The 15791-nt window shown below is 43.0% G+C and overlaps 1 protein-coding gene across 1 annotated transcript; it reads left to right on the top strand.

The window, feature by feature from the left end:
• The first annotated feature begins 915 nt into the window (after window positions 1-915).
• lmnb1 (lamin B1) lies at window positions 916-14536 on the top strand. Its single transcript, XM_028974055.1, has 11 exons — window positions 916-1686; window positions 6025-6181; window positions 6517-6642; window positions 9206-9376; window positions 9897-10022; window positions 10539-10759; window positions 11292-11517; window positions 12186-12290; window positions 12394-12513; window positions 13060-13173; window positions 13265-14536. The coding sequence occupies exons 1-11, from the start codon at window positions 1328-1330 to the stop codon at window positions 13304-13306; spliced, it is 1767 nt and encodes a 588-aa protein (XP_028829888.1). The 5' UTR covers window positions 916-1327; the 3' UTR covers window positions 13307-14536.
• The last annotated feature ends 1255 nt before the right edge of the window (window positions 14537-15791 follow it).

A 15791-nucleotide genomic window follows, 5' to 3' on the forward strand; every position in this document is an offset into this window, starting at 1 on the left:
CCTCTGTTTTGACTTGTCCTTGGATTCAAAACAAATGTATTTCTAACTACGTCAGACACGTCTCTACTGAAGTAGCCTAGTTGGTAAAGCAACCGCCCATGAACCCCGAAAACCACAAAGTCACAGGTTCAAACCCCACCTGCTACCACTGAGCCCATGAGTGATAGGGTGGTAGTAACCTAGTGGGTAACACACTCGCCTATGAACCAGAAGACCCAGGTTCAAATCCCACTTACTACCATACCTGAAAAACACACTTAAGTGTCTCCAGGGGGGACTGTCCCTGTAACTACTGATTGAAAGTGGATAAGGGCGTCTTATAAATGCTGTAGATGTAAATGAGTCCAAGACACTTAACCCAGAGTCCCTGTAACCACTGCTTTTATGTGCTTGTTAGACACTCTGGTTAAGGTCATATGATAAATGGTGTAAGTGCAATTGTAGATGTTTTGGTCTAATCCAGCAGTCAAAATGAACGCTGTAAACCCGGCAAAATGAATCGACTGTTGTCCGGCATGCTAAATCTTCTTATACAAAATGTACATGTCCCGGTTAAGCCCTGAGAAGGCTGACCATCTGTCACTGCACCCCTACGACCTCACACCTACCGATTTCCTGCAGGTTTTAGTTTAATTTAGGACTGGCGCGTTTAATGCAGTCACCGATTTTTATTTTTTGCACCAAATTAGTACAATTTGGACGACTTAAAAGCGCGCTATATTGAACGGTGCTTGCTTCAACCGTGGAAACATTTATGCTTGTTGGCGAAAAAAAAAAAAAAGACATGTATCCAGAAAGCACGTGTCGCTATTTTGGCGACGAGGCGACGCGCATTCTTCCTATTTTGAATTTAGTCTCGGACGCCGGATTCGGAACGAGCGGCTGCGTCGCGGCTCGCCATTGGCCGGGCGCGGTCACGTGGGCGCCGCACGCTCACCGGCGGCCATATTGGTCAAGCCCGTTCTTTCATTCGGCCGGGAGACAAAAGTAAAACGCGCTCATGGGCTTGTAGGGATTCTTTTTTCTCTCCCCGGGATTCTCTCCAGTTCTGTGCCGTTGAGGACGCGAACGCTCGCGCAGCCGCCTCCGCCGCTTTTTGTTCGTAGGCTCGGTCCCGATTCCGAGGTAAAAAAAAAAAAAAAAAAAAAATCGCTCGCCGTAATAGGCCACAGCTTGTTTGCTATATTTAACAATTTTAACCAAACACGGTTTTTTTTTTCTCCCGGAGTGCGCGGACTTCGCTGAAAGTTGCAGTTCGCGAGGCGTCTCGTTTTAACTCGACACTTATTTATACATACGTATAGATTTTTTTTTTTTTAATTTTACAATGGCGACGGCAACTTCGACCCCGGCCGGGCAGAGAATAAGCACCCGCACCGGCAGCACGCCGCTGAGCCCCACGCGGATATCCCGGCTGCAGGAGAAGGAAGAGCTGAAGAACCTGAACGACCGCCTGGCCGTCTACATCGACAAGGTCCGCAGCCTCGAGTCGGAGAACAGCGTGCTCCACCTGCAGATCTCCGAGAAGGAGGAGGTGAGGAGCCGGGAGCTGACCGGCCTCAAGTCCCTGTACGAGACGGAGCTCGCCGACGCGAGGAGGTCGCTGGACGACACGGCCAAGGAGCGCGCCCGGCTGCAGATCGAGCTGGGCAAGACCAGGTCGGACCACGACCAGCTGCTGCACAAGTGAGTGTGTGGTCCCGGCCACGCCATGTGGAGGGGGTCCGTGCCGCCCGACGCCCCCATTCCAGGTCGGGTCCAGCAGTAGTAACGAGCCGACAGCGACCGCTTCGCACTCCCGCGCCAGAGTGGCTTTGATTAAAACGGGATTGGAAGGAGGGAAGTTTCGCCGCTTTCGTGACTTAACAATCTTAATATCGTAAAAAAAAAAAAAAAAAACTTAGTGTGTAATATAAGGGGGGAAAAAACCTCAACTCATTATACGGGTTTTTTGTAATTCTGACTTTTTTTTTTTTTTTTGTACTATGAGCCACACCTTTTGATAATATGGGGGAGGGGCGCGTTTTTCTCGCTGCTGCATATTTGAATTGGTGCGTAACCGACGTCGCGTAAGAGCCTCGAACACGCTCCTCAATTCATAAAAAAAAAAAATTAGCTTAGTCTAAGTCTTCTTTTTTTTTTTTGGTAACGTGGCTACGTAGGTGTTTCTATTTCTTTTGTCTGCGACGTCGCCTTTCCCCTGTATAGAATCAGCTTTATAGCTTCGCAAATGTTGTTCATTGATGAAGAATAAATATTTAGTTGTAACCACGGAGACCGTAGTAAACGAGTGTGGGCGCGTTTAACACACCTATAGTAGGAGTTATAAGTTCTCTGATCACTTCCCCTTGCTTTTCTGAAAGTATGGGAATCCCTGGAACGTCAGCTATGTCTCGCTACTAATTGGCTCCGCATGCCGGAGAGTTTGAGTTCTTTCTCCTAAGAGTAAGGTGACAGACCGAAGTGGAGCCGTGCATGTGACCGGCCTGTGGAGAATTTCCCTTATCTGATTTCAATCTTTGCGGTTCCCCGTGCCACAAGTGGTCTTGCGGAAAAAAAGATTTTACTCGTGAAAAGTGATTTTTATTTTCCGTTCTCCACAATAACTGATTCAATATTACAGATTTTAAAGTAGTTAACAAAAAGGTACAAATACATTTTTACTCTGCATACATGCCTACAAACTACCAGCTGCGGTCATTTTTTTTTTTTTTCCCCTAGAAGTTTTATTTTATTCCCTGAAGGCTCAAATCCATTCTGTTTAAATACCATTAATAGTTAAATACCATTTAATAGGTTTGTTTGGATTCACACAGACCTTCATAAATTTTTTAAGGCTGCGATATTGCGGCTTTTCTAGCTTCTGTTTGTTTGGAATCTCATGACCGCTAATTGAAAGGTGGTGAAGTCGGCTGTAGTCCATCCTACTGTTTACAGGCAGGTTCTTTGTGATGCATGTCAGCGTTCAGATTATTGGGTGTAATCCTGTTTTGTAGTTCTGTATATTGGAGGTCTGAAGTTAACGTGCTGTCTTTCCTGCCTTCTGTCTATTCCCTCTCCTCAAGTTATGGAAACTGCTTTGATCACTTACAGATGAGGCTCTTGGCTCGAGCATTGGACAGTATTACCTTTAGGCATTATATTCAGCCATCTGCTCGCATCGAAACTTCCTGCCGTCTTTCAGCGTCTGTTTGAATCGGGTGGCACACGTGGCGATCCGTTTGATTTGACTAATGCAGCACGCGTGGGCCTTCCACCTGTTACTGAGCGTGCTGAGGACAGACGGGTCTCTGTGTAATGACTGGCTGCAGTGTGAAGGCCCTCTGGAGCTTTCCCTTCAGTTGTCTTTCCTCTACTGCAGGGTGATTTATACAAGCGTGGAGACTTGTTTCATTTCATACTGTACATCCTGCTCATTAAAGTCGAGTACTTAAACCTGTGCACTAAACGTTCTGTAGCAGAAAAAGAGCAAGAGGAACTGTAGGCAATTTATTTGAGACCAGTAATGTTAGTCTATGATTTAGTTTCTTGTATTCTTGGTATAGAACGAGCAAATTCTTCTTTTTCACTATTTAAGAGACTCTCTCAAGTTAGGAATCAAGTTGTGACGGTACTGTGATATATTGGGGTTTTGCATAAATGAAATCCGGAAGAACAGTCGCCATGTCTCAGCTTGTCAGCCTTTGTTTGAGTTTGAACAGAAATGTGTTTATGCACACCAGTGAAAAGTGAGCCATTCGCTCGCTGCTGGCTGGGCAAGTCTGTAGAAATGTTCTCCCGTGACCCATGGATGCGTTTTAGTGGCCTTCGATTGTTTGGGTGGGCGGGCCTATTGGCCCTAGTGGTGTGCGTGTACCACCAAGATCAGGAAATGGCCTTTGAGTCACCCTGACTGACAGGACAGCTGGCTGACGTTGATGTTGGGCAGTGGCTCCTTTTTTTGACCAGCTGTTTTCTGACTAAAAGCCCCCCTTTGTCTGTGTGAGGAGCATTTTTACTTCTCTGCCTCCTGGTAAAACCTATTCCTAGTATAGGTTTCCATCCTGTATCATTGCTTGCTTTCATAATGCATGTGTAAATAAGTACCCGAGAATGTAGTCCAATTCATGAGAAGTCCACATCCATCACTCGTCTCATGTCTGGATTTTCGTGTTTCACCTGCTGAAAACATGATGTTTTTCCCTGTCTCTCATGCCACTTAGTTTTTCCACACACCTGCACGTGAAATGCCAGACATTCCAGACACATTCTTCTTAGGCACCGGGCCCCTCCCATGCCTTCTGCCCTCCAGCAAAGGCTCTGGACATTTCACCCACCCCAGACCATTCAAAACTACAAAAAAAAGGCGCCCGCTTGTCTCATGTGGTCTGTAGTCACATGACTGTCCAACAGTTAATCCCACAGAGTCATGCAATGACTGCCTCGCAGTTTCGTTTAAATTGAATTCATTTTTAAATTAAGGTTTGTGAAATTTTTCTGTGGTATGGTGGGAAGGTCAAAGGTCTGTTATGTAAGAGGTTGACTCCCCAGTCAAATTCTGTACATTGTTTAAATACTTAAATTCCCACTGCACATATAGGTCCCTATGAAATCCATTTTATTTTTTACCTAAATTCCGTTTTTTTTCCTAAAAACTGATTGATTATGCAGAGAGAGGGTGCAGAGAAACAGAGGATGTCACATTTAATCACAGTTCAATAAAGTGCTGTTCAGAAGGTTGTCTGTTCGAATGCCAAGGTGCCGCTGAGCAAAGCACCGTTGCCACACACTGCTCCCTGGGCACCTGTCATTGCTGCCCACTGATGGTTAAAAGCAGAGGACACATTTCGTTGTGTCAACGTTGTGCTGTGCTGCAGTGTTTCACAATGACAATCGCTTCACTTGCATAATGAACTGGAACCATGATGATAAAATCATGTTTTGAATCAGCTGATTTGTTGGCATGACCAAGAGTTTGCTGGCGTGAGTGTCTCTCGCTAGTTTGCTTCTTTTCTCTGTTCCTGATACGAGTTATTGACTGTAAGTGGTCATCACAAATGTTCTTACAAAAGTGGTTCTTCCAATACATAAATTGTTTGGTATTGTTCAGCGCTAAACTTAACACTAAGAGTCGAATTTTCTGAGTACATCGGTGCTGCAGCGAGCCAAGCGTGAACGTCGCGTACTGAACCGATCTGGCAAGTGGTCCGGATTCAACACTGACACTTTCCTATCGCTGACCTGCCGTTTACGTTGCCTTGGTGTGCGAAAGTCCCGCCTCAACCGGAAAGGGATTTATTTATTTATTTTCCTATGTGATATCAGGTTAAATGGCGCCTGTGAGGGTTTGTAACAAGACCATGATCAAGTGCTCTAGAATGTGACTCTTACAGTATAATAAAATTCTCTCTCCCTTTCTTGCCATCTTTGCTAGTTGTTTTAGTACTGATTTACTTGCAAGTAGGACATCAGAAGCATATCTTCACCAGAGAACACTGGAGCATTGTGGGCCATCACGTGCCAAAAAGGCCCAGTGTAGTCTTTGAAGAGGCCTCCTATAACATACCACAGGGTCTTTCCGTGATCCAACCTAGTCATTATGTATCAGCAGGAAGTACTTCCCAGTGCCCACTGGGGTGACTGTGTCTGGCTGAGGCTTTCTTCTCAGCAGCTTGTTAAATGCACACATCCTTATGATTTTCCCACCTCCTTTCTCTGCTTCCATTTATTTGTCCGACCATACTTTTTTTTTTTTTTTTTTTTTTTTTTTTACGATCCAGCGTAACACATTACTCAGGTGATACTGCTGTGGCCCTTGCGGGTTTTTTTTGTGTTATTTTCCCATTTCCTAAATTCTACTTCAAAACCAGCTTAACAGTTCTGATAGCATCAGTGAGGTTGCCTTGTCACACCTTTGCCATCTCACCTTAAAATTGATGTGACCTCTGTTTCTTTTGAATGTTGCTTTTCACACATTTGGGTGCATTTATTTCTGTTCAGCAACAACAGAGGTACACGACTGTAATTGTGCGACTGTGTCTGCAGCTGTGTAAAGAAGGATGCTGACCTGTTGGGAACGCAGGCCCGTCTGAAGGATGTAGAAGCTCTGTTGAACACTAAGGAGGCATCTCTGGCCACTGCAGTGTCTGAGAAGAAGAACTTGGAGGCCACTCTAATTGACCTTCAGAGCCAGATCCAAGAGGTACCGTTTTAGAAATGCGTAATGCATCACATTTATGTCTGAAGACTTTTAACCCTTGTAGGGTTTAGCTCTGAGAAATTATCATTAAGCCTAGGATTCTTTGACTTCTGTGACGAGACTGTAACATTGACTCCACACTGAACGCCACCTCTTTCACAGGACCCCTGTGAAATAGCAGTCCTCATGCCACTAGGGGGCATCATGCAACTATTAGATATGCTGCTAAAGATAAAATACACACACACTTAGTCTTCTAAACTGCTTTTTTTTATATCTAAAATTGATCCAGAATTTTAAATAAAACATGATGTGATTCTCCCTCCTGCTTCTCACAGCTGGATGCTGGCCTGGCCTCTGCCAAGAAGCAGCTGGGCGATGAGACTCTGCTGCGCGTGGACCTGGAGAACCGCTGCCAGAGTCTCGTGGAGGAGCTGGAGTTCCGCAAAAACATGTTTGAAGAGGTGAGGCTCTGTCAGCAATGTGACAGTGAGTTGAATCCACTGGGCTCATAGAAACTAAGAGCTGCCCCATGCTAAATATTTCATTATTTTTAAATATATAAAACTAAAGCTTACATACACTGTAAACTGTTTCTTACTGCCTGATATTAAATCATTCAAAACCCTTTCAATTTTAGGCCCAAAAAATTTTATTTGCTAAATGTCAAAATAATATGAGAGAATTTTGAGTGTGTTTTTTTTTTTTTTTTTTTTCCTTTCTTTCTCTCTTCAAAGTCAAAAGTTTACATACACTAAGGTTGCTATGCCTTTAAACTATTTGGGGAAAGCCCAGATTGTCATGGCTTTGCAAGCGTCTGATAGGTTAACTGACATCACTTGATTGGAGGCACACCTGGGGATGTATTTAAAGGCACATCTCAACACACTGCTTCCTTTTGTGACACCATGGGAAGTCTAAAGACATGCCAAGACATCAGGAGGAGAATTGTGGACCTCCACAAGACTGGTTCATCCTTGGGAGTAATTTCTAGATGCCTGAAGGTGCCACATTCATCAGTTCAAACAATTATACGCAAGTATGAACAACATGGGAATGTCAAGCCATCATACAGCTGAGGAAGGAGACTGCTCCTGAGTCCAAGAGATGAACGTGTTCTGGTACAGAATGTGCGTGTCAATCCCAGAACAAAAGCAAAAGATCTTGTGAAGATGCTGGCTGAAGCTGGTGAGAGTGTATCCACAGTGAAACGAGTCCTGTACCGACATACGACAGGCTACTCGGTGAGGAAAAAGCCATTACTCCAAAAGCGACATAACAAAGCCAGATTACACTTTGCAAATACACACATGGACAAAGACCCATATTTCTGGAGACATGTCCTGTGGTCTAACGAAACATAAATTAACTGTTTGGCCATAATGACCATGGTCATATTTGGAGGGAAAAGGGGGAAGCCTTCAAGCCAGAGAACGCCATCCCAACTGTGAAGTATGGAGGTGGCAGCATCATGTTGTGGGGTGTTTTGTTGTGGGGCAGTGGTGGCCTAGCGGTTAAGGAATCGGCCCCGTAATCAGAAGGTTGCCGGTTCGAATCCCGATCCGCCAAGGTGCCACTGAGGTGCCACTGAGCAAAGCATCGTCCCCACACACTGCTCCCCGGGCGCCTGTCATGGCTGCCCACTGCTCACTCAGGGTGATGGGTTAAATGCAGAGGACAAATTTCACTGTGTGCACCGTGTGCTGTGCTGCTGTGTATCACATGTGACAGTCACTTCACTTTTTTTTTGCCGCAGGAGGGACTGGTGCACTTCACAAAAAAAAAAGAAAGAACAGTATGTTGAAATATCTCAAGATACTCAGCCAGGAAGTTAAAGCTTGGGTCTTCCAAAGGGACAGTGACCCTAAGCATACTGCAAAATTGGTTACAAAGTGGCTTAAGGACAACAGTCAGTGTTTTGGAGTGGCCATCACAAAGTCCTGATCTCAATCCCGTAGACAATTTGGTCAGAGCTGAAAAGACATATGAGAGCAAAACGGCCTACAAACCTGATTACATGAATAAAACAAACAATCCTTTCCCTACCCAAATGCAGTTTTTCATACACTCACATATCCTAGACCTCTTCAGGCAAATCAATATTTTTAATTAACTCTATTAATGGTCTGGGTACAACCAAAGTAAAAAAAAATATTGGCTCCAGATTAGACATGATCTTCTCAATCATAGCCCACAGATCCTCCAAAAGTGACTACTTGTTGTAATTTGCTCTGGATAAGGGCATCTGGTAAATGCTGTAAATCTAAATAAGGCACTTTGTTTCACTTGTATGGTCTTCCAGTCTTCAGTATATCAGAAGTTCTTCACTGGAGATTCTAAATCTACCCATGCATCTCATTTTACACAATGAATATTCATCTGATTAGAGATGCCACATTTTCCAAGCATACCTTTTGTTCTAAAACTCCAGAGATTAAATTGCATATAGAAATGTTTATATTATTTGCTAAATCTTTCAAATGATTTCATATTTTCTGTATCAGTTTGAGTTTTTACTCCGGTGGAGGCCCAATCTGTTCCAGGTGTGTTTCAAGTAGTTGTGCTTGCATCTGAATTCAGTAATCAAACTTTTATTTTTTTTACTGTTATACTGTAATCTGTCTCACTTTCTCCTCCCCTCCCCAGTGGAAAAAAAATCTCCTTTTTTCATAATCTGGGATGACAAGTCAGATCTATGTAACGCTTTCCCCTGTCCTCATTCAGATGGCGGTATTGAGAATCCCATTATGGTTGGATGATTAGGTCAATGAAATACTCAATCACTGGATTCAAATGGCTCCCTGTCTGTTCTTTTTCCTGATCAGATTACGGCTCATTGACTGACTAGTAGGTCAACAAGGACAACAGTCAGTTAGTCAATGAGCTGCAGTTCTTTTTTTGTTGTTTTTGCCCAAACTAAAATAAAAAATAAAGTTTAGTTTTTAAGTATTTGCTGGCTTTTATCTCTACTCTCCCACTTGGCCTCATGAATTTCCCTTTCTCCCGGCCTCTGGCTGTGTCTTGCAGGAGATTAAGGAGACGCGGCGCAGACACGAGACTCGTCTGGTGGAGGTGGACTCCGGCCGGGCGATCGAGTACGAGTTCAAACTGCAGCAGGCCCTGGTCGATATGAGGCAGCAGCACGACGAGCAGGTCAAACTCTACAAGGATGAGATGGAGCAGACTTATGTGGCCAAGGTCAGAAGTTTTTCCATTGCGGTGGAACTAAAGATTATCTTCTTCAGTGGTGGACACTAGGGGTGTTGAAATTTAATCTCATAATCAATGCATCGCGATGCAGACATGGACGATTCTGCATCAATGCAGTGCTTTTATTGGAGAGAGGAATTCTCTTGTCTTTTTAGATTTCATTGTTTCTTTGGTACAGAAACGAATAATGAAACAAATGGGAATAAGATGAAGCATTCAGAGGTTGTGCTCTTCCCATATGTTGCGATATCTTGACCAAGCTGCCTGGCAAAAGAAATAAGCCATAAAAAAAATAAAACATGCTCTCGAATTGTTAGACAGAATCTGATTGTCTTCAATATTCACATGTTTATGGTTGCTTGCACACATTTCACAAGTTTTACACTTCCTGCTTCTCCGGGCACCAGTTCCTCTTTACGAGGCTTGTTGCAATTAAAGCTAAAGCAGTTTTCTTTTTTCTGTCTGCTTTTGTTCTCTGAAAGTTTTCTCTCTGATTATGATGTTGCAGCTGGAGAACGTGCGCCTGGCGTCAGAGATGAACAGCTCTTCAGCCAGCATGGCCCGGGAGGAGCTCAGAGAGTCGTCCCTTCGTATGGAGAGCCTGGCTGCCCAGCTGGCCAGTCTGCAGAAGGAGGTATTGAGTGAACAAACTTCAGCGGGGGTGCTCCTCCTCTTATGGACATGGTTTTTAAATCTTCATTCATTGATCTATTTATTTTTACAGACATGAACTTTCTTCTAGATAATTGTAAAACCTAATAAGTGAAAAACATGTACCAGTGATGTCTTCATTTCCTCAATCACAGAGGGAGCCATACTGAGCTGTTAAGAAACAGGAGTCTAAGGATCAGAATGCTTTGGTTGTGTCTTTGTGAAGTAGTCTCTTAATCTGCACTCTTCAATGACTCCTTAGTATCTGGTGTGTTGTCATGCAGTTCCGCTGTAAATCTGTGTGTGTGTAAATACCATGTCAAGTGTGGACCTGTCAATGTTAGTCTTTTGAGACAGTTGAGTACAGCAACATCCTGGCAGTGTGCTGAAACCACTCCGTTGCATCTTAGCTCTGATTATTATTATTATTATTATGAAATCAGTCATAAGCAGATATTGATGAGTGGTAAGCCTCTGTTTGTGTGTGTGTGTGTTGCAGACGCGTGGCTGGCAGGATCGCATCAACGAGCTGGAAGCTGCGCTCGCTCACGAGAGGGACACCAGCCGCCGGCTGCTGGGAGAGAAAGATCGGGAGATTACTGAGATCAGAGCAAAGATGCAGCAGCAGCTGGATGAGTATGAGCAACTGCTCGATGTCAAGCTTGCCCTAGACATGGAGATCAACGCCTACCGCAAACTCCTGGAGGGAGAGGAGGAGAGGTACAGACTCTCGCTTTGTCACAGTTTTTTTTTTTTTTTTTATCATGTTTCTAAAACAAGTATCTCAGTCTTATTTGTTGCTGAAGCAGAACTGGATTGTGTATCAGTTGGACGGATCCTTTTGAGGACCCGTCTCAGCGAACAAATAAAAGCAGCTTGTCAGGGTGGTAGTAACCTAGTGGGTAAGACACTCGCCTATGAACCAGGAGACCCAGGTTCAATTCCCACTTACTACCATTGTGTCCCTGAGCAAGACACTTAACCCTAAGTTGCTCCAGGGGGGGGACTGTCCCTGTAACTACTGATTGTAAGTCGTTCTGGATAAGGGCGTCTCATAAATGCTGTAAATGTAAATGTTGTCAGCATTTTTTCGCAAATTTGCTTGATAGACAGGAAGTGAGCTGCAGAGCTCCTCTCTGTACATGTATAGTGCAAACAGGTAGAAAGTTATAAATTAAGACCAAAGGATGCACGTGACTCGTTTCCTTTTAATTTGTATGTGGTGGTAATTGCTTTCTGCCTCTGCCCCCAGGCTGAAGTTGTCTCCCAGTCCTTCCTCTCGCGTGACCGTGTCACGCGCCTCCTCGTCCCGCAGCGTGCGCACCGCACGGGGCAAGAGGAAGCGCGTGGATGTGGAGGAGTCTGAGGCCAGCAGCAGCGTCAGCATTGCCCACTCTGCCTCTGCTACCGGCAATGTCTGCTTTGATGAGTTGGATGTGGATGGAAAGTTCATTCGGCTGCATAACACCTCGGATCAGGTGGGGGGGGGGTGACCTCTTTTGACCTACGATTGTATTATGAAGGAACTGGTACTTGGTAGAATCATCCGGGCCCAGTTTGTCTCGCCACATATGTAGCCAACGGGAGAGATTTTAATTATACCGGCCTACTGCAGAAATCTCCACTCCTTGTGAAAATGACAGTCGCATCACACGCCTACTTGCAACAATGAGGCATTAGTTTCTGTGGATCTTTGAAAAAGTCCCTTAAATATAATTTACTAGTAATCCTTAAATCTAGAGTTTAAATGTCAAAAAAAAATACTGCAATAAAATGGGGAAGAAGCCTTCAATCGGTCAGTATTTTACTGGTCCATGCCTAGCCTGCTTGGTGCCCTGTGCTAAAAAATTAATTATGATTTTAAAATCACGAAATTAGATTTTTGCTGGAGGGACTATGATAAAATATAAACGAGCATAGTATTCTTTAAATATTTTCTGACTTTTTAATGTAAACTCTACAGCTGAATACAGAAAAGTCTTCAATTTCATATCACTCACATCATACAAATATCAGTTTCACAGAAGAAAATGTGTGTGACAGACTGGGTCTAGCATGTTATTTACATTCATTTATATAAATTACTCTACTAAATGGTTCATTTTTAACACAGATCATTGTAATAATTTCTCTTATTTACTTGCAGGATCAGGCAATGGTTGGCTATGAAATGACCAGGACCATTGGTGACACCACAGCCACCTACAAGTTTACTCCTAAATATGTTCTGAAGGCTGGACAGAAAGTCACTGTAAGTCATATAATGCCCCCCCCCTCCCTGTGTAGACCTTTGAACAGCTGGCAGGATGTAAGACCACAGTCATGCTCTTTTATACTTCTTTTCTGTCCTGCAGATCTGGGCCTCCAATGCTGGTGTGAGCTCCAGTCCCCCAACTGACCTTGTATGGAAGGGGCAGAGTTCATGGGGAACCGGTGAGGATGTGAAGGTTGTGCTGATGGACCCTCAAGGAGAGGTACGTAAACAAAACCAAACTCTTTCCGGTCTGTGCCGATTTATGGTTTTCTGAATCATATTCAGCCCTTAGTCCTTAAAGTTCCTTTTAGCAGGCTTAGGGCACTTTCACACCTTGGTATGTTTGATTTGGTCTGAATCGGTCGTTGAGTATGAATCATTTCGCTCTTTGTTTGGTTTCCTTTTACACACGGTAAAAATCCAAGCTTTCTCTCTGCTTGCAAATTTTACTCTCTAAATGTATTTACATTTTAGCTGCATTTGACTGCTCCTCTGCTATGAAGATTATTTTTTTTCAATCCTGAGTTGCATTGCTCAGATATGAAGCTGTATTGTGATGCTGTAGCAAGATGGGATGCCACCATAGCTGTTTTTTTTTTTTTTTTCTCTCCTCCTTTCTCTTTATAAACTTCTTTCAAGTTCACAGTCTAAATTCTGTATTTGCCATAATGAGCACAGTTCATTGGAACCTACTTGTGAACTGTTTGCTGTGCTCCTTTTTACCAGCAGGAGGCAGGGTGTGATCATGTGTTTTGACTTGTAACAGGAAGTGGCTTTTAGAAGCACAGTCTTCAAGACCACTACAGGAGAAGAGCAAGGAGTGGATGAGGAGGACGATGAAGGTGTGGAGGTTATTGAGGAAGATCTGTTTCATCAGCAGGTATGTCTGCCCAAAATACTCAGTTCCCACTGAAGGCAGGCATTCAGTTGTAGACTTTCTAGATTTTTACAAAAATTATGCTTATTACCAGGGAGATCCACGTGCTGCCAAGAGGGGATGTTCCATCATGTGATGTTGCCACCCACCCTGTCCCACCAACCTCAGTCTCCAAATAACCAGTTTCAGCCAGCTGCCAATCCAACTACTACAGAACTATTTTTATATCTTTTTATTGTAAATGGGAAAGTATGTGACTTTTTTTTTTTTTTTTTGTATTATGTGAATTATGAATTCACATTTTTGGCTTTGTGTGAACCAAATTATTTTTTTATTTTATTGTTTTAGCCAAAAAAATTGACACATCTGTGACAGCGGCAGCTTGTGAAATGTTTGGTTCCTCCAGGTGCTGTGACCTTAATTTTCTGTATCTTAATTTTTATTTTAAGATAGCCTTTTAAGGAGAACTCTTTCTAGAAAGTACACAATTTTATAGCAGGTTTTTGGTCTGATATAGTTAGTAGAACACATTGTTTCATATGACAGAATGTAGGTGGTATGAAGTGCGTGAAGAAGAGAGTAAAATTCAGTTTTTCTAATGTAGCCTCCATTTAAAACACCAGTTTTATATATTTTCTGAGGACAGCACAGTTGATTGTTTTAAGAAAAAAAATGTCAGCTTGACATTTCGGACCTCATGTAAATCAAAACATTGACTTGCTATAAGGCATCCTCTTAAAAAAAAAAAAAAAAAAAAAAAAGAATTACTCCTCCCCAATTATGCTATTCTGGTCGTCTTTACAACTGACACCGCAAGCTTAATGAACAGACTTTTATTTCAATTTATTTTCAATTATTTTATTGTCACTGTCAGATATCACTGTATATCAGGCTGTGGGACCCTTTTACATCTTGGCAGGAGTTTTTCCCATTAGCCATCTAAACTTCTGATGATTCCCAGCAAATATGATTACAAACCATGTAGGCCAGTAGATTGGAGTTGACCTGGTCAACACTTCCAGGGCATCAGTACTGTAACCAGCTGACTTTTTGATTATGACTCTTCTCTATTCTGTGAACTTAATCTGCAAGTGATCCAGTTGAACACTACAGGGCAGGCATATCTGTCATGCAGTCAGCCATAAAGAGTGTGTTGTATGCCTCTCGGGAAGTTTCCATCCCTTCCCGAGGAAATCCCTCTGACTTTGACTGTATGCCTTTATGACTTTTTTTTAGTCCCTATGTATTAATTTTGATATTTGACATTTTTTCTAAAATTTACATTCTTTTGTCATTGTGCGCTTATTTGCATGCTATTTCTGTAATCTTCACATTCAAATAAAGTATTGGATTTTTTTTGTTTGTATTTTGCTGCTGTTTCATTTATCTTGTAAATTTTAGTATTGTAGTATACTATTTTAGTATAGTATTTTTTTTTTTTGGCTCTAACTTCAAATTTTTTATTTATTTTTTAACAGTTTGGTCTTAATTATAGATTATCTAATTAAATCTATAAAGCTATATTAATGCAAACTGATCAAATAAGTATATATTGTTCACCAGCCACTTGCAGTCAGTTTAAAATGCTAAAAGCACCTGGATGCTCACAACAGTGTACATGACATTTTCTCAGGAAAATATCATTTCAGTCAGGTGGTCTAGGACTGAATTACGCAGTGGCGTTATTGCTGTTAATGTCAACCATCTCGCCGCACAGCCTCAGAGAGTACAATTGTTCAGGACTGAGATGTGGATGAACTTTCAGTTAAAGGGGGTAACTGAGGTCAATTTGCTTTCTTGTCATACCTATGCTGAGGTCATTTATTCGGAGGTGTCTTTAACATTCATCGGGATTCAGGTGAGGATCTGCAGGTCTGTAAGCCTTGACTGAATATCCACACAATTTGTCCAAAACTTGACGTGGCACAGCTGAAGGGTCTCGGGGATCCGGTAGACTAGGTTTTGTTTAAATATTTACCCGACATACTCCCAAGTTCATTAAATAAGTATGCGCCACCCGCCGGATGATCGCATTTGCTTGGGTCACCTTATGCCTGGGCGTCCCACGGGGCGTAAGCACAGTGAGGTTTCTTTTAAGGTTAATTATTCAGCGTTCAGTCTGGTTGCACCAGATGATTCAGAACTTTTTTCTAGGTCTCTAGCCTGCAGCCGTGTATCTGCACCTGTGTTCACAGCAGATGGTCCCTTCAAGTATCTGATGTATTTCATGCAGTGACAACTGTATGTGTCTTCAGTCCTTCAGCAGTTGGCCACAAACAACTGAGAGCTGAATGAATTATATGGACTGTCTTGTTACAGTGGTACCTGTACCTGACTGTTTAAACAAGGCCAAAAGTGTGATACTAGTCAACTTGGACAGAGCGTCTCCGCTACTATTGCAGGTCTTGGACCACTGGTATGCAACGGTCCAAGGAAAGATGACCAGCGTGATGGGGTTGCCTGATTGATGTGGGCAGTGAAGACCAGCCTGTCCAGTTTGATCTCACACTTGAGCTCCTGTAACACAAGCTGCTGGCCATGGTGGAGAGGTGTCAGGACACACCGTGCTGCACTTAACAACCTAAAGGACCTTCTGTTAACGTCTTTGTGCCAGATACCAC

This window comes from Denticeps clupeoides, chromosome 3 (assembly GCF_900700375.1).
Source record: "Denticeps clupeoides chromosome 3, fDenClu1.1, whole genome shotgun sequence".
Taxonomy (NCBI): domain Eukaryota; kingdom Metazoa; phylum Chordata; class Actinopteri; order Clupeiformes; family Denticipitidae; genus Denticeps; species Denticeps clupeoides.